Below are 23,308 nucleotides of genomic sequence, written 5' to 3'. Positions count from 1 at the left end.
TTGGCAACAAATATATAAACATAATATAAATGAGAGGTTTTGGTTATATGAATTGGCCAAAGCATAATTAAGCTCACCCGCCACGTCAAGGCACACTCTCAATAGGGTGAGATCCTACTCTCACCTCCTACATAGTGGGCACACAAAGCAGTGTATACTGCTACCAAAACAAAGGGGGAAAAGTCAACCAAAGAATACAGATATGGAGAACTAGTTATGTTATCTCGTGCATAAAAGCTGTCCCCATTTCTATGGTGCAAAATTATTTTGCCAATTTTGGAGCATATGGGCTGCTTCTCTTTGCAGGATTTTGCTACAGCCAAACACATTGCCGCGCTGACTTTATTAACACTGGGCGAAATGTTTAGTGCTCCATAATACCTGTTAGGGAGAGCGGTTGAGGTCGGAAGTCTCAAGTAGGGTGTATATACCAGCGTGTCAGGAGCTTGCCACCATTCTCCTAGGGATTCTACAAGTAGTGATTTTAATAAAGCAGTCCATTCTTCTCCTCTGTGTAGCACCATGTTGTTATTGTTGCCAATAAATATTTTTCTTATCAATAATTAGTTACTTTATGGATGGTGGCATTTTAGTTCAATTTCTCAAGCTGTGCTTCACGTATGCTTTGTGGTATCAAAGCCATGGAGTATTTTCTAACTTGCTTACTTTTAGTAGTTTAATATGTAAAACCTGAGAAACACTCACCCGTTAAAAGGAGTCTTTAATAATAATAATAGCACATCTTTCTAGGAAATAGTATATACAAAGTATCAGGTTATTAATCTAGTCTGTAAACAGTTATATCTCTGTAATGGAACTCGTGATACAGCCAATTAATACCAGCAATAAAGGATTTTAAAAATATATATATCATTAATATAACAATTGTTGAAACACAATATAATAATACTACCTGATCACATGGGTTAATTTAAAAGTCTACCTGGAATTGCAGTATTATTACATTAATCAATTGTTCACTAAAGATTTAGAAACATTTCCCAAAAACACATTTTCCACCTTGTTTCTTTTTTTTTAATCATCGCACCCAGCAAACAAAAGTTTAAAGGAATATATCAACCAAATGTGTTGATAATAATTTTGTCAAATAATGGAATTCCCTCACCCTCTCTCCAACTATGTATCGGAAGCAGGGTAGCACCCAAGACCCCTTCCCCATATAGCAAACATTTATTTTCTATGCACAGTGGGGCTGACACAGTCAGCGGCTATTTCTCTTCCCTCCATGCGTGGACTTAGAAAAGAGGCATCCAGTGAAGAAAGGGAAGGTGCTGCTTTTCTAAAGTAGAATAAACTCTCCAATCCTTGCTGGTAAGTAAGGATCGTTGAATGGAAACCGGCAGATTAATGTAGCTGCTTGTTTTCATGGTAAACAAAAAATAAAGGGTCCTCCATGCTGGCAACTGATCTATTATTTGACCTGCTTGTCGGCATTCAGTAACAATTGTGATGATCGGTGAGATGTGACACAAACCCTTATAAATTAACAAAAACACACACACACACATTTGTTTTATGTGTGTTGGATACATTTGCTAGCGATGGGCAGGGGTTTTAGGACAAATATTTGCTTTTTATTACTTACTGTTACATTACCTGGTTTGCAATCAAAGGAGAATGATGGGGGAAAATATGTTTCAGCATTTGTTTCCCATTTGTATCATTATAGATCTCCATTGCAGCTCCCGCATGGCCACCTTGCTTCGCTCTTAAGCTGAGCGCTGCAAGGTGGCTCTTCCTGTAAAGTGAGCAGATGGCCACTACCCTCACCACTTCTTGCCACCACAACACATGTGTCCTAATACGGATGCCTGAAATATTGAAAGGTATGAAATCCTGGCATTATGTGCAGTTGAAGTTTATTAAAACATGCCCAGTATGAAGCAGCATCATAAGCAGTGCAGTCATACTGTGTTCTTCACAAGTTTGCATACCTTCCCTTTTACTCTTTTTTGTTCAGTCTAAACACGATCAGTATTCCCTAAGACTACAGTCTTTTCCATTAGGTTCTTGCTGAAAGGCATCTTGAAGTCTTCAAAGTCCACTTCGTAAGTAAAACGCTCACGTTGCAGTTCCCTCTTTCTGATTTGATCTGCTGTAGTTGGCTCTGAAATCCAAACCTACAATGAAATGTAACATATTAATAAGATAAAGGAGGCACGCTCTCTCTCAATATCTCTGGGACAGCATCTCCCCATTCCTCCAATCGGGAGAGAGGGTTTGTGTGGAAGCCCCGCACTTTTGCAGAAGTGGTCTGGGAGACATGACTAATGGTTCTGATACTGAGGAGAAGCGAACAAAGAAAGAAGGCAGAAGAGAGAAGACCAAGACGAGACAAGAGAAGAAGGGGAGCTTTGGGAAAGGAGACAGGGACACGGAAGCGGTGGGCCCGAGAAGGTAGGGAGACATTGAGAAGGAGATGAAGAGAGGGTGAGTGAGAGCATGAGAGAGTGAGTTAGAGTGTGAGAAAGTGTGAGTGAGAGTAAAAACCAACAAGAGCTCTGTTTTGTTTTAGTTTGTTTCGTTGAGTTCTCTCCTCCTTTTGTGCAAATTAACAACATTTTGTTAAAGTTAGATTTGTACGACTCTAGATGCACAAGTCATATACATATCATTTAAAATGCACAATATAAAATCATTTTTCTCACTTTCAGTTAGTATTCCTGTAGACACAATGGTAAGTATTGCAGTAAAACATATTGATTATCGTGTATTTTCTTACCGATTTAGGCACAAATGTGATGTCCACTTTTTTTGTTTCTCCCATAATTATCTTGCTGTTAAGATGAGCAATATTGTTTTTTCTCTCTTTTCCAGGTCCAAGCTCCTCGCTGGATTTCAAAGGCTTCGAGACGTGATGTAAATAAATTTAATATTTGTAAAACACATAATAATAATTTACAGAATACAATATTTTTTTTTAGAAAAAATTACAAATGTACCTCTTGTATAACCTGAATGGCACCTGGGATTCCAGCACCAGGGCTCTGAGGTTTGGAGACTGCTTTTGATTTGCCCTCCATTCTGCCCTTCTGCCTGCCTTTCTTCTCCTTTGGCTTTGGCAACCTGTCCAGTTTGGCTTTTAGCATATCAATCAGTCTGTTGTCAGCATATGCCATGGCAATATCTAAAACATTTTGTCCTATTGGAAAAAAAACCCCACACATTACATTATTTTTTAATGGCCCCAGGACAATATTAAGGACATAATTCTGTGAATGATGTTACAGTCCTTTTTTGAGATGCTTTAACTCCTTTAATATGTATGTTTTCCTGACAATGTGTTTTTATACCTGTCTGGGCCAGTGAAGAGCTTACACTATGTTGTGGGGCACACATATGATTTACCTTTTTTATTGGCAATTTGAACTTTTGCTCCAGAGTTTATCAAAAGCTGAACACAACTCAAACTGCAGCTCTCTACTGCTCTCATTAATGGAGTTGATCCATTGAAGGCGATCGCATCTATCTGGGCACCACATTTCAACAGTAGATCAGCAATATCGTCCTGGCCCGCATGGCATGCGTGGTGCAAAGGAGTCCACAAAAAATTGTCAGTTGCATTGACATTAGCACTGTGAACAAATAAAAGAATGTAACACAGATGTTCAACCAATTGCCGCTAAGGAACTATCGCAAGATGGGACACAAGAGAAAGAAGACATTCAGGATGGGGGTTCTTAATACCATCCCCTTCACCCAGAAATCAAAAGGACTCTCCTGCCAATCAGCTTCCATGTCTGGAGCCTACAGGCCAAATTTACATGGTCCCAGGTAGATCAAATTTAGTAAAAATTCTAACAATGTCAATGTCAATGTTAATTTTACTGGGAACTATGAGGTATAGTCATCAAATTCTTGAAATATTTGAATATATCGAAGTTTCTTCTAAATAATACACGCCTCTAAGATGGAAACATTGCTAGTTCATTGCCAAATTGTCCTCAGTAATGGCAATCCCAAGACCATTATATAGACCATTTTCACCATGATGCTCTATGCAACAGGTTTTTTTTAATGTAGATGAAAATGGAATAAAAAGCAAGCTTACCCCTTTTGCAGAAGAAATTTGACAACCTCTAGGCTACCATATGCACAGGCCGACATTAGAGGTGTTTTATAAAACATATCCTTTCCATCCACTGGAACGCCCTCTTCAAAAGCTCTCTTCATCGATTCCACGTCTCCAGTTTTGACAGCACAATGTATGTGATGATAGATTTTTTCTAAATCGTCCACATACCATCCAGTGTCATCAGTTATCGGATTTTGAGGTGGGTGGTCACAGTCAAAACGATTGATATCAGTAACATTGTGGAATGTTTTAATCATAAATGTTGGTGGGCCACCATCTTCGCGACGTGGAAACGAATCGCTTGGCATCACGCATATTGGCATAGCAAAACTGCTCTTTCCTTTTTTTCCTTTCTTGCTTTTTTTCTTTTTTGGTCCATAGGAAGAAAGCAAAAATTGTTTTTGAAGGTACTTGGAACCCTTCAAAAATTCTTCTGGGACAATCACTCCTCCTCTTCCTTTCTCATGAAGACGTATAATGCTCTCAAGTTGCTCCTGGTTAACAGGGGCCTTCTTCTCCATGAGAACTGTAACAAAATCTTCTTTTGTAATGGATCCATCTTCTCTATCAAACTGCTTAAAGGATTCTCGAAGAATTGTTTGATGTTCAAATGACCAGTCATGCAAAGTAATAGCCCACGGCGGGTTAGGATTTTGCACTCCTGGCTTAGAGTGTTTTTTCACATAGCGCATTATTTTGCCGATTTCCTTCATAGCCGCTTTGAAACCACCCTCTTTCGCAATAGCTTTGGGAGTCAAGGTTTTAAAATTTTTCCAGTTTGGACTGCAACCTACAACAAACAGAATTGACCTTTGCCATGATCATGACCACTACAAGTAGTGATTAAAAGAACCCATTTAGTTGTAAAAGAATGCATGTATATTTCAGGCACCACAGTAGGATTTTCAATGAGAACATACATGCCCCAAGCACACAATTAACAAAAGAAGACAAACACCGCCTGGAACACTTAAAAGAAAATAATTAGGTTTTCATTTTGTATGCTCACATAGGCTCAATAAGTCTTAAATTCCAAAACAGATATTTAAATGAACAGTATAATCATTATTTAATGTCACATTTATTTTTAAATTGCAAGGAAAAAAAACTCCAAAATTGTAGATTAAGTTATTTTAAATTATTGATTATTGATTCTCTACGGAACCTGCTAGGCAATTTCCTATAGACACAGTTGAGGAAGTGATGGAATGAGGTGTTGCCATTAGGTAGTGGCTTTAGATAAGATGATTATGATTTATATTTGGCATCACTTTAATAACTAATATATTATAAAAAAAATAATATAATTAATTTATCTAACTAAATGCAGCTTGTGCTTTTTTGTTTATTTTCTATGTAACTGGATGCAGGATCCATTGCCTGATCTCTGTGATGCAACAAGTGTACCCTTTCTCAATAACTAAAAAAACAGATATATTTCTATAAATTTATTTTTTAATTAAAAAAGGAAAGATGAGTTGTGTACCAGAACAGCGAGGAGATCCATAACGTACAAAGGTTGTGCACCATAAGTGCAACAGGCTGACATACTAGTGTGTTTTATGTCTAGATCCAGTCTTACATGTACTTACCTTTCAATACGATGCGTACAGAAACCTACATGACCTTTTGTATTGTATCATGATATTATATGATGAGTTATTCAGTTTACCTAAAACCACGCATTTCTGAGTATTTAAACTTGTCCTGAAAAGATAGGTTTCCGTGGGTAAAGCGTAAAACTGTCAACATACATTTGTGCTCACCCTTTTATAAAATCTCTTCCATAAAAATAATATGTTATATTTTTTTTTTAGATTTTTTTATGCAGGACTCTCAACTGTACTAAAAAAAAGAAAAATAAACAGTAACACCCACCTCTTTGTCCTAGAAACTTGCAGCAGTCAGCAAAGCCTCCGCTAGCAGCGTGATGGAGGGCATTGTTTCCATCCATCGCAATAATTCCTATGTCGGCTTTATATGCTGATAGCACCTTTAGAATCTAGAAGAAGAATAAATTAGCTGCAAAATTCTTTGTTTTTTTTTACCATGATATGGTCAAAAAATGGGCAGAGAATGCTGAAATATAAATTCCCCCCCCCCTGAAAAATTCTGAGGATGCCCATGTGATGTAATTTAATTACTCAGTTCCTGTTCACAATCCTAGTCTTAAAAACTATTTTTACTGCACTATAAAACCAGAGGGTGCTTGCAGGTTGGATTTGGGCTGTTTGGTAAAAACACAACATAGGAAACAAGACACGTAGACACAACTGAAGTAGATACATACCTCCAAAAAGCCACCTTTGGCAGCAAAATGAACAGCATGATATCGCTGCTTATCAAACAAATTCACATCTCCCCCCTTCTCCAGGATGCTCCGAACGACTTCAAGTGCACCTTCCCTGGATGCTTCCATTAAAGCAGTGCGCCCTGTAGCCTTCAGGTAACAAACCAACGTGTTAGACAACACAACATTAATGAGCAAACCATTGTGTATGCTGACGTGGGATTTCTAAAACAATGGAACATGGTTCTTAGTAGAACAACCACTGAATGCCCACTTCTGCAAATGGATGTAGAACATTTCTAATGTTTAATGTTTGCGTTATTTGTACCCCAGGGAAGTGAATAGACAGACATGTGCCTCTGATGGTCCAGATTTACTGTCCTAGGCTTACTTGTGACAAAAAGAGTATACTAAAAGTTTAGTAAGGTGTGTTACCCAAACATCTGTTGTTTCTTTACTGAGCACTAACAAGGTAAGAGAGACCTGTCCTGTGTGCAACATCTATTGTTCACATTGAATACACTTGTTACACTTGCTGAAAAGTATCACCTATCAATTATCTATTTGTTATTGGACAAATCTTCTGGTAATCCACTAATTATCTATTGCATTCCTTAAAGAATGGTTTAGTGTCACAATATTAGTAAGTTATGTGTACAACATAGTTTCAATTAACAAATTTCATACTGGGTTTAGAGTGTTGGGATTGGCTCCTTTTTCCAGAAGTCTCAGGCATATTTCTTTACATTCCCGGGCCTGCTCACAAGCCACCAGAAGAACTGGTATTCCTTCTGCAGTGCAGTTATTAACCTCCGCGCCATAGTCCAGGGCTATCTGAAGACAGCGTAAATGTCTTTTGCTAGGAGAGATGCAGTAAAATAAAACTCCTGCGAAAGATAAAATAGTGTTGGTAAAGAAACACAATCACATAGAATAAGAACCTATTGCTTGTATTTCCCATCATTTTCTGTAACAAATAGATACTGCTAAATAATGTATCCTTGAAAACCTTGAACATATTTTTTTCAAGGATCAATCATGTTAAGGATCATTTTTTTGGTTTTTTTTGACAGTTCCCAACAATTCTTACCATGAAAAGAATAAAATAATGTGTATTTGTGCCATGATGAGGCCCCCTGAATATCATTAATTGGGACAAATAACAGCATATGCTTATCAAGTAATATTTACCTTTTCCAGCCTTGTTTACAATAGTCATGTCAGCTTGAGCCTTGGCAAGAACATCCAAGACTAAGTCATGTCCTAGTTCTGTTGCCTTCATTGCTGGGGTACATCCTCTTAGGTCCTGAATGTCAGGTTGCGCTCCTAAATTGAGAAGGAATTTACACAGATTGACGTTATTTGCTACTGCTGCTAAATGCAAAGCGCCGAGTCCATTTTGTGGTTCAGTTATGTTAATGAGGTCTGGTACACCAAGCCTGGTAAGTTTTTCTATCTGTGCCGTGTCTTGCTCTCGAACACACTGAAGAACTTTGTAGATTTGTAATGTTTCTAATCTTCCTTCAGCTGCAGATAGCTTTTCTCTGTTGATTTCTAGTATTTCTTTGGCTTCTGTTGTCTTTTCTCCTTGGTTTATTTCCAAAGGCTCTAGCTTGTCTTTTACAGTAGGTTCCTTTTCTTGTTTGCCAACTTCTATATGTTCCATATGACTTTCTTCAGCTGTAGTCGCTAGAGGTCCATCAGTTGTAGTCATATTTTCTGCATTAATAATTGGATTTTTGAAAATCTAGTTTGGAAACAAAGAAAACTTGACAAGATTACTTCATAGAAGCCACGGACGACACTTGACCAAACAGCACCCCAGGAAAAAACATCTTTGTGGTTCCACAAACACACATGACATATCTTTTTATACATTTAGAATTCCAATGTAAGCATGGATCTTTTCTCCATGTCCCCTATGCATTGTAGAGACTTTTTTGCACTTGTGTCAGGTACCAGACCAATTTCTACACAGTGAGGGCAATTTCTGAGGTGGCAGTCAGTACCTCCTGGACCAGGAATCCTAGGCAGCTCCCTGACTCACTAAGACCATCATCCACCAACACTTGACCAAGACTTGATAAAAGGCATGTGATTAATCATATAGAGTGCAGCTCCTTTCATTGAGTAAATCAGTTGTCAGACCCGGACCTATAGGGCCATGAGCAGGCCGGGAATTACCGTATGTTTATCATTCCCTGAAAATACAAAACTTAATGAATGTTAACTGAGATGCCTGTACTAAAGCTGGGATATATAACAAATGTGGCCTGCTTGTAGACCTCAGATCCTAGAGATGAACACCAATGCTCTAGATCCTTTGCATACACATTTGTTTTGTGGTAAACCTTTGTGTTTTGAAAAACGTATGAATAGACGTGACAGAATATGCCGGTATTGTCCGTTAAACAGGTCATTGCATGATACATGGAAAAACAAGATCATTGCAGTGAATTCTTTGTAAAAAAAAATGCAGATACACAGAAGGTGTTGAAAAACAGTATTTAGAGACTCCGCTGTCAAAAGATCTCTTTAACAAGTTAGGACTTGTTCTTAATAACATGTCTATACATTACGCTCTACTACTCCATCACACAAAAGAATACAAAAAACGGGAAATATACACTCCGCTTGCTTGGGTACAAAACCTTCCTCCACTTTGACCATTGCTAATCGGAACAGATTATCAGCGGAGCGGAGGTGAAGGAAATTGTGAAGGTTGTTGTGATGGGGATGGTTCTGTGTCTGGTATTCAGGAATGACATTTAATAATAGGGGGCGATTACTGAAATGATCTTAAGACTAATCCTGTTAATACAGGAGACCAGTGTGAGAGCAGGTTGATTACAATACTCTGTTTCAAAAAATGATATTTTGTCCACATGATCCATCTATTAACATATTAATTCATTTAATTTATTATCCGGGCCCTGATGTCACAATCATTGTTCAAATACTATGTTACCAGCGTCTTAATCATATCGAATAACCTCCTCATTCAGTTACCTGGGTCATTCTATCAACGGCCTCTATCGGATTTCTTTTTCATGAGTTGTTTCTACTCTGCTTTATTTAACTCTTTTGTAAGCTCTTTGGACTAGCAAAATGGTAAATGGCTCGCAGGGTAAAAATTATCAGACTAAGGGAATCTAATATGTATACCTTGGAGGAAAAATCAGAGAGAGGGGAGATGTGATAGATTCAATTAAATGCTTAAAGTAACTTAATGAAGTACAGGAGGGAAGTTTATTTCAAAGAAGGAGAAATGTTAAAAGAAAGACGTCACAATCTAAAACTAGATGGTCAGAGGCTTAGATATACTGTAAGAGGGTGGTAGATGAATGGCCTCCCATCAGCTAATACAGCGAGGGAATGAAAGTGGAAGTGGGCGGGGAGTGTCGTAATGCTGCTCCCGCGACCCAATGTTTCCCTGTAGGGACACAGAGACCTGGAGAAGCGACACTTCTCCCAGAGACTCCAGGAACTCTCTGGGTTTGGCCCTGGGTATGAACATGAACAATTATATCTGTGACTTTAAGCAGCCAGGAAAGTCCACGTAGAATGAGTGTATTTCATAATCCTCAACTGTGCTGAGGCGAGGTATTAGCGTTCCAGTATTTGTGTACTAAAGTATGAAGTTGTTTATCTGTGGTTATCAAGACAAGCATTTAGTAAATGAATCCGGTATGTATCTTTGCGTTTGCAGCACCATAGCAATGGCAAAACCATGTCCTTCTGTAGTGATATTATTGGGCAAATAATAGAATATGATTGATTCATTTGATTAACAATGCCCCTCTGTCATTTACAAAATAATGGGAACTGGGGACATTTCGCTTGCTGACGTGAAGGGTCTACAATATTTCACCTTATCATACTCTCCCTTTAGTAAATAAACCTAACAGAAGCTTTGTGTAAAATCTCATCTCCACATTTTCATTTAACAGAGATCTTCGGACCTCCATAGTGCAGACCAGCATGTGTTTGGTCCCAACACCTACTCCAGCTCAGCCAAAGCGTAGATGTGCACATTGGATCTGAACTAAAATTCCTCCTCACAAATGGTATTCTGTACTTTTGCACACGTTTGTGTTGGGGGTGGGGTGTAAAATAGAAATACCGGTATTAACCTGGTTGCCTATAGAACATTATTTGTGGAGGGTTATTGAATAATGGCCCACATGGCATTAGGCTGGTGTGCATGGAGCTCGCGGCAGGGCAGGTTCACCCGCTTCTAAGGATCTACAGCCCTTCCCTTAAAAAGAGCTACAAATGAGGGCTAACATGGTGCATTTTATTATTTTTTTAATTATTATTATAGCTTATTCTAGCCATTAAACTCCACTTATTCCAGACGTGGAAATACATAGCAGTGAGATATGAGTAGATTGTGAGGTACTAGCCAGAGACTCTTTTTCCTAAAATATCTTCAGAGGGACCACCAGGAAGAAAAGCATTAAGGATTCAGTGATTATAAACCAGCACGTAGAGAATCTTTCAGTACAAGCCAACACATCTGCATCATCACATACAGAGCAAGCAAGGCAATCAGTCTATAGCAAGGGATTCTGCTCTGTGCATTTGATCCATATGATTGGAATTATTGAGCTGCATTACCACTTACAACCAGCTGGCGGCGCAATCCAAATAAAAACAAAAAAAGTTAAAAGCTCAAAACGCGCATTCCGTCAGTCCCAGTTTGTCGGGACCAAATACATTCGGAGCCCTGTAACAAGTTGCGTTAACACTTGTGCTGTTAGCATGTAATCCATGATGTTCATTAATCAAACAGTCCAACCAATTATTACCAATGCAATGCATCACCAATTATGTGACACGAACATTCAGGCTACAGTTCCCCAACTAGACAATGAAGGTAAATATCATTAGTGCCATAAAGTGGATAAACCCCTAGTCACAAACACACAGCTTTACATGAGAATGACGGATCAGACATAGGATGTTCTGGAAAAATTAAACAAATAAAAAAATCCCTAATACAGTTTTACTATAAAACTGCATTTTTTAGGAGTGAGCTATTCGTACCTTGTTTATCCACAGATCGGTTCTTCAGCTTAGATCCGTCGTTCTTTGTACTTTCTACATAGTGGCATCCAGGGAACATTCAGGCAGCTGATGGACCGGCTTATCACACGGCATTGTTAGGGTAGGACGCGACATTCCGTCTCCATGGCGATCGCCCAATGTGAAAGTTTAGCTGTTGTGAGCATGAGCAAAAAGAAACGTGTCATTCAAAGGGTTGTCCACTAGGTGGCAGAAGAAGTCGAATGAGAACATAATTAATTGAGAAATCTTTCTATATAAATCTATATGTTACTGTAAGAGTTCATATGCACCTTTGCAGAATCAGGGGTCAGATTTATTGTATCAAGTAGTGGTATACACAATAAGGGAGACTGGAGAAGTATTAAGGAAAGTATCTGGAGTATATTTCAAGCAGTATCCATAATCCTAAATGCCCTATTTTCCAGTAGACATAGTAACAGTATTTGGACAAGGAATAGTGTCGCGTGGCCAAGCAAATAAGCACTTCCAGGGAATATTGTAAAAACATCGAATCTAACCATTTAGAGATGTTTAGTGTATCTTGTGATGTATGTGGGGTTTATTCCCTTAAGGTAGATTTGGCCTTCCAACTCCCTATTCACTATTGATTATGAAATGTTGTTGATACATGTAGGTTATACAGTGCTAGCCAAGCTCTTCGTGTAGCAGAATCTCACTGGGGTTGTCAACTTCATAACGTAAAATGACGTCGAGCTGAAACAAAAGCCTCATGATAACCTTTTTTGTTTAGTGAATAGACCCCAATGTTTATGGTAAAATTCTCATGGGTTTTTGGTTGATCAGCAGAGCAGGTTTCCCCTAGTGCAGTGTTCTACCCGGTCCTGTTCCTATATGTGAAAACCGAGAAGCAGATACTTTACCTTGTGTGAAACTAAATACCAGGCCATGACCATACAGCAAGGGTAAGGAGAGAACAAATTAATTATCTGGAAATTATAGGGTAGACTCTGACATAAAACAAAAATTAACGTGTACAGGGGAGGGTTGGCAGGAGAGCAATTACCCCCTGGGCTGCTTTAATTTGAGCATTTTTGTCGTTCAAGACAAAAATGTCTGTATTTACAAGGATTTTGAGCAGCATTTACACCATGTCTGGATCCTTTCAATGTTCCTATTATGGGATCTGTATTTTATGCAGCCCCTTTTTTTATATACTTCTGTTTTATCCCAAATACACCTCAATTTGATCCATTAATGGGCCACCTGGCTGGTTTTACTCCTGGACCAGATGACACCAGCCCTCCCCTGAACATGTATGTGGAAATGAGAAGACTGCTCTCTGTGGATAAATCAGATGAGCTGGTATATTTTGTGGTATACTTTTAACAAAGTATTAATTCAACAAGTTTCTGAAACCAATTCCAAATATGTGTGGCCAACTTTAAACAAATATTACATCAGGATGTATCTCAGAAAGCAGAATTACGACAATAATACACAATCCAGGGCGTGTTGATGACTTTTTATTATGTTTATACAGAAGAGTTTATGTTGAACATGTCTGTGAATTACCAAAGGAGCCTTGTAGATATACACCAGAAGCCCAAATACAATACACAAAAGCAAAAAAAAAAACCCAATAGTGACTATTCTGGGATGAAATTCTCGACCAGGACAAAGAGGCAAATAACGCTATGTAGACATTCTACATTTCTTTTTAATGGTCATAACAGTAAAACCATTCTTCTGCTCATAGGAAATGATGACGAAATACAAATAGACTATTGTGTTAGGATGACATTTTCTTGGAGGGCATATAGCATTGCTAACTGGAAATGGAAATACCAAAATATAATGACCCAGAGGTCCAGGACTCATTTGGGGTTTGAAGAAGACAAATAGTCATATTGTAGACGTGGAAAGCCATGATTGTTTTAGTTCCTGAGGGCAGTAGGTTCCCTGTCCCTGGTAAGGGAGATGCATGTGTCGGGATTTGTGTGTGTCTCTAGGTATGATAGCATGTATGGATATGTTAGGATGTGTGTCTAGTATGACAGGTTGACCGAGTTGACACCTTTGACGATCAGATAAGATTCTTTTATGGCGTTTTATTATGTACAAAGCACTGTATCTTTCAATCAGGTTTTCCACAAATAAACAAAAGAAAAAACAGATCCTACTCCATGGTTGGACACTATCTAAACACAGATCTTTCTCTCTAGCACACTGGCCGGCTACTCTGGTTCCCAGTTACAAAAACACAGTAAATATCAGGTGTTCACAGAGTACCTTTTGTAGGGTCTCTGAGCATGAGACCACCTCACTCTCCCACAATCACACTTAAGCGCTGAGACAATTACCTTTGCCTAAGAAGGGCTGTAAGTGAAGTATTAACCCCTTCAGACAGGGAATATAGTATTCCACCCTTTGCCTTACATAAAGATACTCCCTTACCTTCCCACACCCGGTTTATGTCTGGGTGTGTGGGGGTGCGCCTGCCCGCTTTTTTTTGTGCATATCTGGGTGTGGTTTTATTGGGGTGGCGCAGTATTTTATCAATGGACCCATGCCAATTAACACTAAACTGTATAAAAAATATACTTTCAGGCCAGCTTCTTGCTGTTCAGTGTCACTAGTTTAATTTGTTTTCTCTACAAAAACACTGATATATGATTGTTTTAGACACTTTCTTTTTCTCTCTACATTCACCTAAGGGAGAAAAGATAGAATAACAAAGATTTATATCAGTATAGATAAGGATTCCCTTTTGTCTCGGTTTAGGTTACCTCTAAATATGATGTACTTTCTAATCTATTAGAAAAAGGGATATTGGAGATATTAGAGATAGTTAAACAATGCTACCCCATGTACAAATGTTTATCTCACTTAATCATTTCCTCATTATTTTAGATAAAATTGTGTCAACAATAGAGGTAGGAAAATATAAGTAGACAAATACCGCAATCTTTTCCTTCAGGCTTGCCACCAAATATCGAGCTTTTGGTTTATCTGAAGTGATAGCATCAACAATAGCATCTATGACCTCATAGGCCTTATCACTTCCCCTGAGAAGTTCTTTGTTAACAAAGTCTGTCACTTTTTGCACATATTCTTTGTCATAAATTTCCTTTACATGAGGTGGGATGGAGTTCCACACTTCTTCTGCAGATCTCTGGCCCTGGATACTTGTGGCACGTGCATAATTTCCTGGCTCAATAATGGACACCTGAAAATGAATTACATTTATTGTTACTACTAGACCATTTGGATTATCCCAGGATCAGATCTCAACATTCTGTATCAAATGGAAGTGTTAATGTATGCATTTCTTTGTCCAAATACAAAATAAATGTTGCTTTTATGTTAATAATGTATGCATTTCTTTGTCCAAATACAAATAAAATGTTGCATATATATATATATATATCGTATTGGCTTGAATATAGGCCGCACTTTTTCCCCCCACTTTAAGTCTTTAAAGTGGGGGTGCGGCCTATATTCGGGGTCTAGCACCCGACACCCGGGACATGCTTTTCCGGGTGCCGGGCAGGCAGCAGGGTTAGGATACAGATCCCCGCAGCGGTGCAGGGGACCTGCATCCTACTCTCTGATACGCTCAGACAGCCTCCCCGGCCAGCACTTTCAATGGGGGGAGTGCCGGCACGGGAGGTTGTCTAAGCGCATCGTGCGGACGTTCACCGGCAGCGGCAATGCGAGCGTAAACAACCTCCGCTGCCGGCACGTCTGCATGATGTGCTATAACCATCTCCCTTGCTGGGAATTCCCACGAGGGGAGTCCCGGCAAGGGAGATGGTTAAAGCACATCGTGCAGACGTGCCAGCAGCGAGAGGTTGTTAACGCTCGCATCGCCGCAGCCGGTAAACGTCTGCACGATGTATGCTAACAATCTTCCTTGCCGGCACTTCCCACGGCGGAAGTGCCAGCACCCGAAGTTAAATACGCGTACTGCGTAGCTGTCCCCCGCCGGCCCTGCAAGACCCTGGGGAGTCTGCAACGGTAAGTGTAGGGGGGGGGACCTCTTGGGGGCAGAGTGGCAGCATATCTCAGGGGGGGATAGAGTGGCAGCATATCTCGGGGGGGCACATCTCGGGGGCAGAGTGCATATCTCAGGGGGGGGGATAGAGTGGCAGCATATCTGGGGAGGGCAGAGTGGCAGCATGTCTGGGGAGGGCAGAGTGGCAGCATATCTCGCGGGGGCAGAGTGGCAGCATATCTCGCGGGGGCAGAGTGGCAGCATATCTGTTCCACTAAGTGGTTTTTTTTTTACTAGGAATTTTTTTTCTTTAAAAAAGCACCTAACTTTTAGGGTGCGGCCTATATTCGGGTGCGGCCTATATCCGAGCCAATACGGTATATATATATACTAGGCCTGGTCTCTAGAATAGAAATGTAAAGAATCCTATAAACCATGTAGCAGACATAACCAAATAAATAGTAGAAGTATGTGATCATAAGAAATGACAGTTTATTTAGGCAACATCATAAAAAAACGCAATCCGTCTATGAACATAGATCACTGCATTATTGTGCTGGAATCATCAGGGACAGTCTAGCCCCCATAATTTAGTATTAAATATAAACAAATATTGTGAATTTTAAATGAATTTCCAGTAAACAAATAATAAAAAATAAAGACTTCCCACTAGCGAGATACCAAAGTTTAGTATCGTTGTTATCGAGCTGGCATGGTACATTTGCATATCATTGCTTTGGAAACAAATATGAGCTTTAAAAAAAAGCAAACAAAAAAAACCAAAACACATTGTTGATAAAGACTTTTCTGGGGAGGAACAATATGAAATCTCACCTTCACTCCAAAGTCCATCATTTCTAGTCTGAGAGAATCACAGAATTTTTCTATACCAGCCTTTGTCATGGAATAGACTCCGTTTCGTAAACTTATGATGGCATTTATACTGGATAAGAACACCATCCGCCCTATAAGTAAAGCATAAATAATGGAAAGGGAAAAAAAGGTCTGCAATATACATTACACTAGTCCAGGATGTACAGCGGTTATGTGCAAGGGAGTATAACCCATAACAGCAGGTTTCTTGTACGTAACACAAGACCGAGGAAGAAAACAAGGTTTTCAAAGCACCAAACAACTGGGAACATGGATGTGCTGAATGGTTTCTTTCTTCCTTCAGATTGGTATTTGCACCGTATTATGACTAGCAGAGACGAGTTTATCTCCTTCAACAGATTTTAAAAACAGATCTTACCTTTGCACTTTCTGACAAGTGGTGCAAATGCTAGCGTTGTCCTAATGCTTCCAAGCATATTAACATCAATGATTTTCTTATATTGGTCCATGTGAATCCACTCAGCAAAGCCCCATGTGGATATACCTGCATTGTTTACTAATCCCCACAGGCCTGAAACAAAACAAAATACACAGGCAGCCGCTAAAATATAGGCATTTAATCATTTTTACATTAGTATCCTAATTAAAGCTTTATATTTTTGATGTCATCACTATGTCATGTCTGATGTCATTAGCAAAAGCACATGGAGGAACAAACATAACTTTATGTTGTATGTTGTATTTCCCTGCTTTTTGTCTGTCTAAGTTAGAAATTAGGTTTTATACATTGTGGTAGCAAAATTATACTTACCTAAAAAGTACTGGTTCTATTTGCTGGAGCAGTTCAATATGGCTGCCAGCATTCTGTGACATAATGTAGAACATTGTGGTAAATGTACATGTGCACACAGCTCACAAGGCGGCCAAATGTATAGTCTTTATCTCTGTGCTGCCTTCATTCTAGTCAATGGCAGTCATTCTAGTCGGAGCAGGTGAGCGAAGTCATAAAGACACCCACAAATGGGTTACACACACACTTCATTTAGATGGCATTAGAGTGATGTCCATGAGTTTATACATCCCACTGCAGCAGGGCACTTTACCTGTGCTGTTACACATGTATACTCCCGACATTTCAGTTGTCAAAATTGGGTCACCTGTGATGGGGATGCAGCAAGAGGACGGGAAATTTGAAGCTGTCCTTAGGAAGTGGACGGGAGATATGGTCACCTTACCCCTTCAGCCATGTAGGAGCAGCAATAAAAGTACAGCACAGACTTCCATTGATTTTTTTCACCACCCCAGGGGATCTCTCCAGTGGCCCATGCTTCCCACTGCCTGTAAGTGGGACAGCTGGACAGGACCCAGTTTACATGTACAGGACCTCCCTAGCACCCAGATTGGACTCATAGGACTTGCCATCTTTGTCCAGCATGTTTGTGTCATCTTTGCCCCAAACAGCCTGCCTGTGCCATATTCGTCCCCAAACAGCCTGCTTGTGCCATGTTTGTCCCCAAACAGCCTACATGCGCCATGCTTTCCCCCAAAAAGCCTGCCTGTGCCATGCTTGCCCCCAAAAAGTCTCCCTGTGCCATGCTTGTCCCTTAAAAAGCCTCCCTGTGCATCTATGCAGCAAACAGCCTCCCTGTGCATCTATGCACCAAACAGCCTCCTTGTGCCATGCTTGCCTCAAACACCCTGCCTGTGCCATCTTTGCCCCAGGTACACATCCATGCTATCACACACATACTCAGTCATTCACTCATTCACACATACTCATTCATACAACCTCCCCCACCCTTACCTCAATTGCATATTTGTCTGTGGCACTTGCAGACTTCCGCACAGCAGCTTACCTCTGCAATCTCTTTTACTGCCCAGGGGAAGCAGGAACGCAGCAGGGTCATGTGACATAACGGGACATGACTCTGCTGGGTTCCTGCATACCATGGGCAATGTAGAGGTAAGTATTCAGCCCAGGTGATTGTGGGGGTCTCCCTGGCCCCCTAGAGTGGGCCTTGCTGTATAATTGCTCCAGGGCCCAAAGCTCTTTAACCTTGGCTTTGCAGACAATGCAGTAACGCTTTGGAAAAAGCAAGCAGGGTGCTGGTTTGTATATTAAGTTTTGTTTGTCTCATAACTTGGCACTGGTTATAAGTTTCATAACATTTGATGTGTTTGTATGAAATTCATGTCTGTACTTATATGTTTATTTTTACTGTTAATAAAAATAAAAAAGAAACTAGGAACCACTATATGGGAAAATAATAATAATAATTGCCTTTGGTGTGCTTTTTAATAGATTGCCTTTACCTGTTTCATATCTATTAAAGAGTTAACTCTTTGCATAGGACTGGGTGTGTTAACATGGGAGGGTTTCTGTGTTATGTAAAGATCTATATTGTGTATGTTTTTTGTATAGAAGTACAGAGCTACTGCTGAAGTGCCTGTGAATCTTATGGATGGATCCCTGGGTTGTGTCTTGCTGCCTAGAGAGACAGTCCTTAAAGGGGCAGGATGTCAAAAATCACACACTGTGAACTGTGAGTGCTTTCTGAAAAGGAAATATTTCATGGGGAGATCTGGAAATTCTCAAACTTTACTGGCAATCAGGGCAGGGAGGCAATAACTTCCTAGGCTGATCTTATTTCAACTCTTTGAGCCACTGCCAGAAATTATTTGTGTGCATGCTTTCAGGGGCGTAACTAGACGCCTCAGGGCCCGGGTGCGAGAATCTGTTAAGGGCCCCCCCACCCCCTCACCCCCCCCCAAAAAACATGATTTTTACCCAACAATTTTTTTTCAACTAATTCAACAAATTCAATTTACATATTGAATCATAATCAAAGAAAAAGGGGCGCATGTACAAAGGGCATAATCCAGGGGTGTCCAAGTTTTTTCTGCAGTGGGCCACTTCATCAGAATTGTATACGTGCGCGGGCCGCACTCATTTTTCACTGTGACAAAAAATATGGCCTTTAATAAAATATGCAGATTAAAATAAAGTAAAATGACACAAAACCTTTACTCTTCCTCTCACTGATTTCTGGGCCTTGAAAGTTTTGCGACTACAAATTCAGGATTCCCTAGATTTATTCTAGGGATGAATTAAAATGAAAATTCTGGACCAAAACATTCAGGGTTCACTTAGCCAAAACCGAAAATGACCCCCACCTTTAAAAATAATAAAAACGCACATGTTTAATAAAAGTAGGTAACACGCAATTGGACAAAATTAGCAATATGACTTGGCATGATAGGAGTGTGATTGCTGTTAGCCTAGGCAACCAGTAAATGCTGGTACCTAGGCATGATGGGACTGTGCTCGCTGTGATTGCTGTTAGCAATCACACTCCTATCATGCCAAGTCAGCCAGTACATGCTGGTACAGGGTGGCTGTAAGTGATGTGCAGACCCCATACTGCTGGCAGCATCATTACACAAGGGGGGCAGCTAGCTAGGTTTCAGCATGTACTGGCTGACTTGGCATGATAGGAGTGTGATTGCTAACAGTAGTCACAGTCCCATCATGTCTAGGTTCCAGCACTTACACATCCATCCAGTAAATGCTGGAACCTAGGCATGATGGGACTCTGATTGCTGTTAGCAATCACACTCCTATCATGCCAAGTCAGCCAATACACGCTGGTACAGGATGGCTGTAAGTGATGTGCAGACCCCATACTGCTGGCAGCATCAATACACAAGGGGGGCAGCTAGCCAGGTTTCAGCATGTACTGGCTGACTTGGCATGATAGGAGTGTGATTGCTAACAGCAATCACAGTCCCATCATGCCTAGGTTCCAGCACTTACACATCCATCCAGTAAATGCTGGAACCTAGGCATTATGGGACTGTGATTGCTGTTAGCAATCACACTCCTATCATGCCAAGTCAGCCAGTACATGCTGGTACAGGGTGGCTGTAAGTGCAGACCCCATACTGCTGGCATTATCACTACACAAGGGGGGCAGCTGGCCAGGTTTCAGCATGTACTGGCTGACTTGGCATGATAGGAGTGTGATTGCTAACAGCAATCACAGTCCCATCATGCCTAGGTTCCAGCACTTACACATCCATGCTAGCTAACACACACACACACACACACACACACATTTATTCATATAATCATTAATTCACAGATTCATTCCCTCAATCACACACACTCATTCAAACACCCTCCCCACCCCCTTACCTGTACTGCAGCTCCCTCGATGCCGCTCACAGACTTCAGCAGGGGGCGCGGCCTCCCTCTGCCTTCTCTGCTAAAGCACAGAGGAAGTAGGAAGTCACGTGAACTCCGCTTCCTCTGTGCAGTCCAGAAGACCCTCCCACAAGTAAGTAGCAGGGCTTGAGGTGCGGCTCGTGTAAGATCGGTTGCCCTGGCTGCCGATCTTACGCGGGCCGTACCTCGAGGTCTCGCGGGCCGCATTTTGGACGCCCCTGCCTTATTTAAAAAAAAAAAAAAAAAACGTAAAAAAGATTTCGGGCGGCCCCTTGGCTTGGGCCCCCCTGCCGCCGGGGCCCGGTCGCAGTCGCGACCCCTGCGACCCCGGTAGATCCGCCACTGCATGCTTTACTTGTAATGTCTTGTAAATCCGCAGGCTCCTACAGACTCAGGGCCGGCCCTACAATGGAGCCGAGTGGCGGCATTAAGTCTTGGGCCGGCCCTGTACAGACTTTGTGTGCCGTATAAGTGGACATTGTACATGTTTGGGTATTCTGTACACTGAACTGGTTTTGGGCTCTATAAAGACTGGCAGAGTGAGAGCGGAGCCTTTCATGATTTAATAAATCACTGTTCCTTTAAAGGATACACAGAAACAAAGGTTGGAATACAGCACTCAGTTGCGAGTGCATGAGCCAGGGTATCACCAAGTCCTTCAATAAATCCAAAATAAAGAAGCAGAGGCTCAGCACTCAAATGGTAAGGTGAGTTTATTTCACAAAGGCAACGTTTCGACACCCAGGTCTTTCTCAAGCCTGCCCCTGACAGCCCCACTAAAGGAGAGTACATATTAAAGAGCAATGTGAGTATGCATGCTTCAGAAAATAGAAAGAAGAAAAAGAAACATAAACAGAGGACTTGAAAGCAATGGGTGCACTTTCTGGGCATGCGCAGACCTCCGCCGCAGTATTCGCCCAATACCCCCATGTAAGGGGAAATGCCACAAATATTTAAAGGGATGACACAACTATATTCATTAACGTAATATGATGGCTGGAGTGTTCCTTTAAGATACCTTACAGAAACCCATGTTTATTAAAACAGAGGGAAAAATCACCACACGTCATATTCAAATTACCATACATACTTTCTTAAATGTAACATATATGAAAGTTTACCTTTTTCGGGAAGGTTGTTCAGCACAAATTGCTTAACATCATCCATCTCTGTATCGCTGCTAACATCGAGCCTGACAATCTTAATCCGGTCAGGGGTAGATTTCTTAATAAGAGACTGAGCTCCCTTTCCACCTGGATCCAGGCAGGTAGCAAACACTGTGAAGCCCATTTCCAGTAATCTGTGAGCTAACATATTCCCAAAGCCCGAATCACAGCCGGTAATAAGCACGGCTTTTCCTTCTGGATCAAAGCCATTATGTCTGCTTGTACTGCTGTTGTATATTGAAATAAACAGCAGGAATAAGACAATGCAGGCAACAATCTGCAGCTCCCAGCAGCAGGAAAAAGGCACCATGATCGCCTCTGATTCTGAGATTTGGCTGTTTCTAAGTAATATGGAAAACTGCACCAGCCCCCGAGCTCTAGTTACACCCTGCCTCCTTGAATCGACACAGTGCCTTCTGTGTAGGCAATGCTCAGTACACTGTAAACATATCTAACCAACTATGTTCTGTTGAAATACTCTTTCATTCTTTTACTGAGTTTCGTCACAAAAGATCCTTCTTTTTGTCCCTTTTGGGAGCCAAGAGGATATTTCTTGGATGTTCCTGCGGGAAGCATCTCTTGGTGATCTGTAATTTTAATAGGTGTTCCACAAAACCTTACATTTGACTTAAAAAGTTGTATTGTGATCGAATAGCACCTAAACCTACGATAGGTACGATCTTAACATATATATCCTGGAAGAAAGATGTGACGGGGGGGATATGATAGAAACATTGAATTACTTAAAGGGAATCAACATGATAAAGGGAAGGAGTTTATTTAAAAGGAAAATACTACCACAACAAGAGGACATAGCCATAAGCTAGAGGAGCAAAAGTTTCAAGGTAATATCAGGAAATCCATGGGAAGGACATAAGGCTAAGCTAGAGATAAGATATGGCCAAGGAAAGTAGTCAGAGGTTGGGCAGACTAGATGGGCTGAAGATGATTTGTCTTCGTATTTGACAAAATTTTAATTTTCGGAAACACCATTTGTCTGTCCGCGTTGTCATGGAAACAAGAAATAAGCGTGTAGAAGTTAAAATTAAAAATGGCGAGATTCTCCTCTTAGTGTACCCTTACGAAAAATTACTGCAGTTTTTTTGAAGTAATACTGCTGTTTTTTGGACATGAAAAAACTGCAATACTGCACTTTTAGTGCAGTATTACTGCACATTTACTGCAGTTGTACTGCATTTGTACTTCACTGTACTGCAGTTTTACTGCACATTTACTGCACTTTTTTTTTTAGATTGCAAACCTACAGTTGTACTTCAATGTACCGCAGCTTTATTGCATTTGTACTTCCGTACAAAAATAACTGCAGTACAACTGCAGTACAACTGCAGTAAAAGTGCAGTATTGCAGTTTTTTCATGTCCAAAAAACGGCAGTATTACTTCAGAAAAACTGCAGTAATTTTTCGTAAGGGTAGTTAAAATGGTGGGCATGGCTACGAACGAATGAAGATTTTCGTATTGCACACATTTTTCTGTTTCTTTCATCCAATGTTGCATTCGTTCGTTCGTTATTCGGACGCATGGACGAAAAGGAAACACTTGTCACGATAATGCAGTCGTGCGAAAAAGAATGCACAAGTCTAATTCTATAGGACTTGAAAAGAGTCATATTACGGAAAGCATGAGGTTCAGAGGGATTAGGGTCCGAAAGCC

The 23,308-nt window shown here is 40.5% G+C and overlaps 1 protein-coding gene across 1 annotated transcript; it reads right to left on the bottom strand.

Annotated features, from left to right (window-relative positions):
• Nucleotides 1-1,982: 1,982 nt before the first annotated feature.
• Nucleotides 1,983-21,946, bottom strand: LOC149303211 (ankyrin repeat and EF-hand domain-containing protein 1-like). Its single transcript, XM_089481381.1, has 13 exons — nt 21,592-21,946; nt 16,664-16,816; nt 16,246-16,376; nt 14,377-14,643; nt 7,578-8,133; nt 7,074-7,273; nt 6,387-6,536; nt 5,975-6,098; nt 4,073-4,886; nt 3,370-3,596; nt 2,964-3,163; nt 2,744-2,866; nt 1,983-2,141 (listed from the first exon to the last, which is right to left on the bottom strand). The coding sequence occupies exons 1-13, from the start codon at nt 21,944-21,946 to the stop codon at nt 1,983-1,985; spliced, it is 3,459 nt and encodes a 1,152-aa protein (XP_089337507.1).
• Nucleotides 21,947-23,308: the final 1,362 nt, after the last annotated feature.

The sequence above is a fragment of the Sceloporus occidentalis genome, unplaced genomic scaffold, assembly GCF_023333645.1.
Source record: "Sceloporus occidentalis isolate IW3139 unplaced genomic scaffold, rSceOcc1.0.p SCAF_15, whole genome shotgun sequence".
Taxonomy (NCBI): domain Eukaryota; kingdom Metazoa; phylum Chordata; class Lepidosauria; order Squamata; family Phrynosomatidae; genus Sceloporus; species Sceloporus occidentalis.
This window is presented reverse-complemented; position numbering and strand designations above follow the sequence as displayed.

Bases quoted from the DNA above. Each gene is read 5' to 3' on its own strand.
- LOC149303211 (XM_089481381.1), bottom strand. From the start codon at position 21,946: ATGGTGCCTTTTTCCTGCTGCTGGGAGCTGCAGATTGTTGCCTGCATT. The intron at 4,887-5,974 runs GTGGGTGTTACT...TGTTTGTTGTAG, and splicing joins CAAGTTTCTAGGACAAAGAG to GTTGCAGTCCAAACTGGAAA. The intron at 3,164-3,369 runs GTAAATCATATG...TTTTTCCAATAG, and splicing joins TCAAATTGCCAATAAAAAAG to GACAAAATGTTTTAGATATT.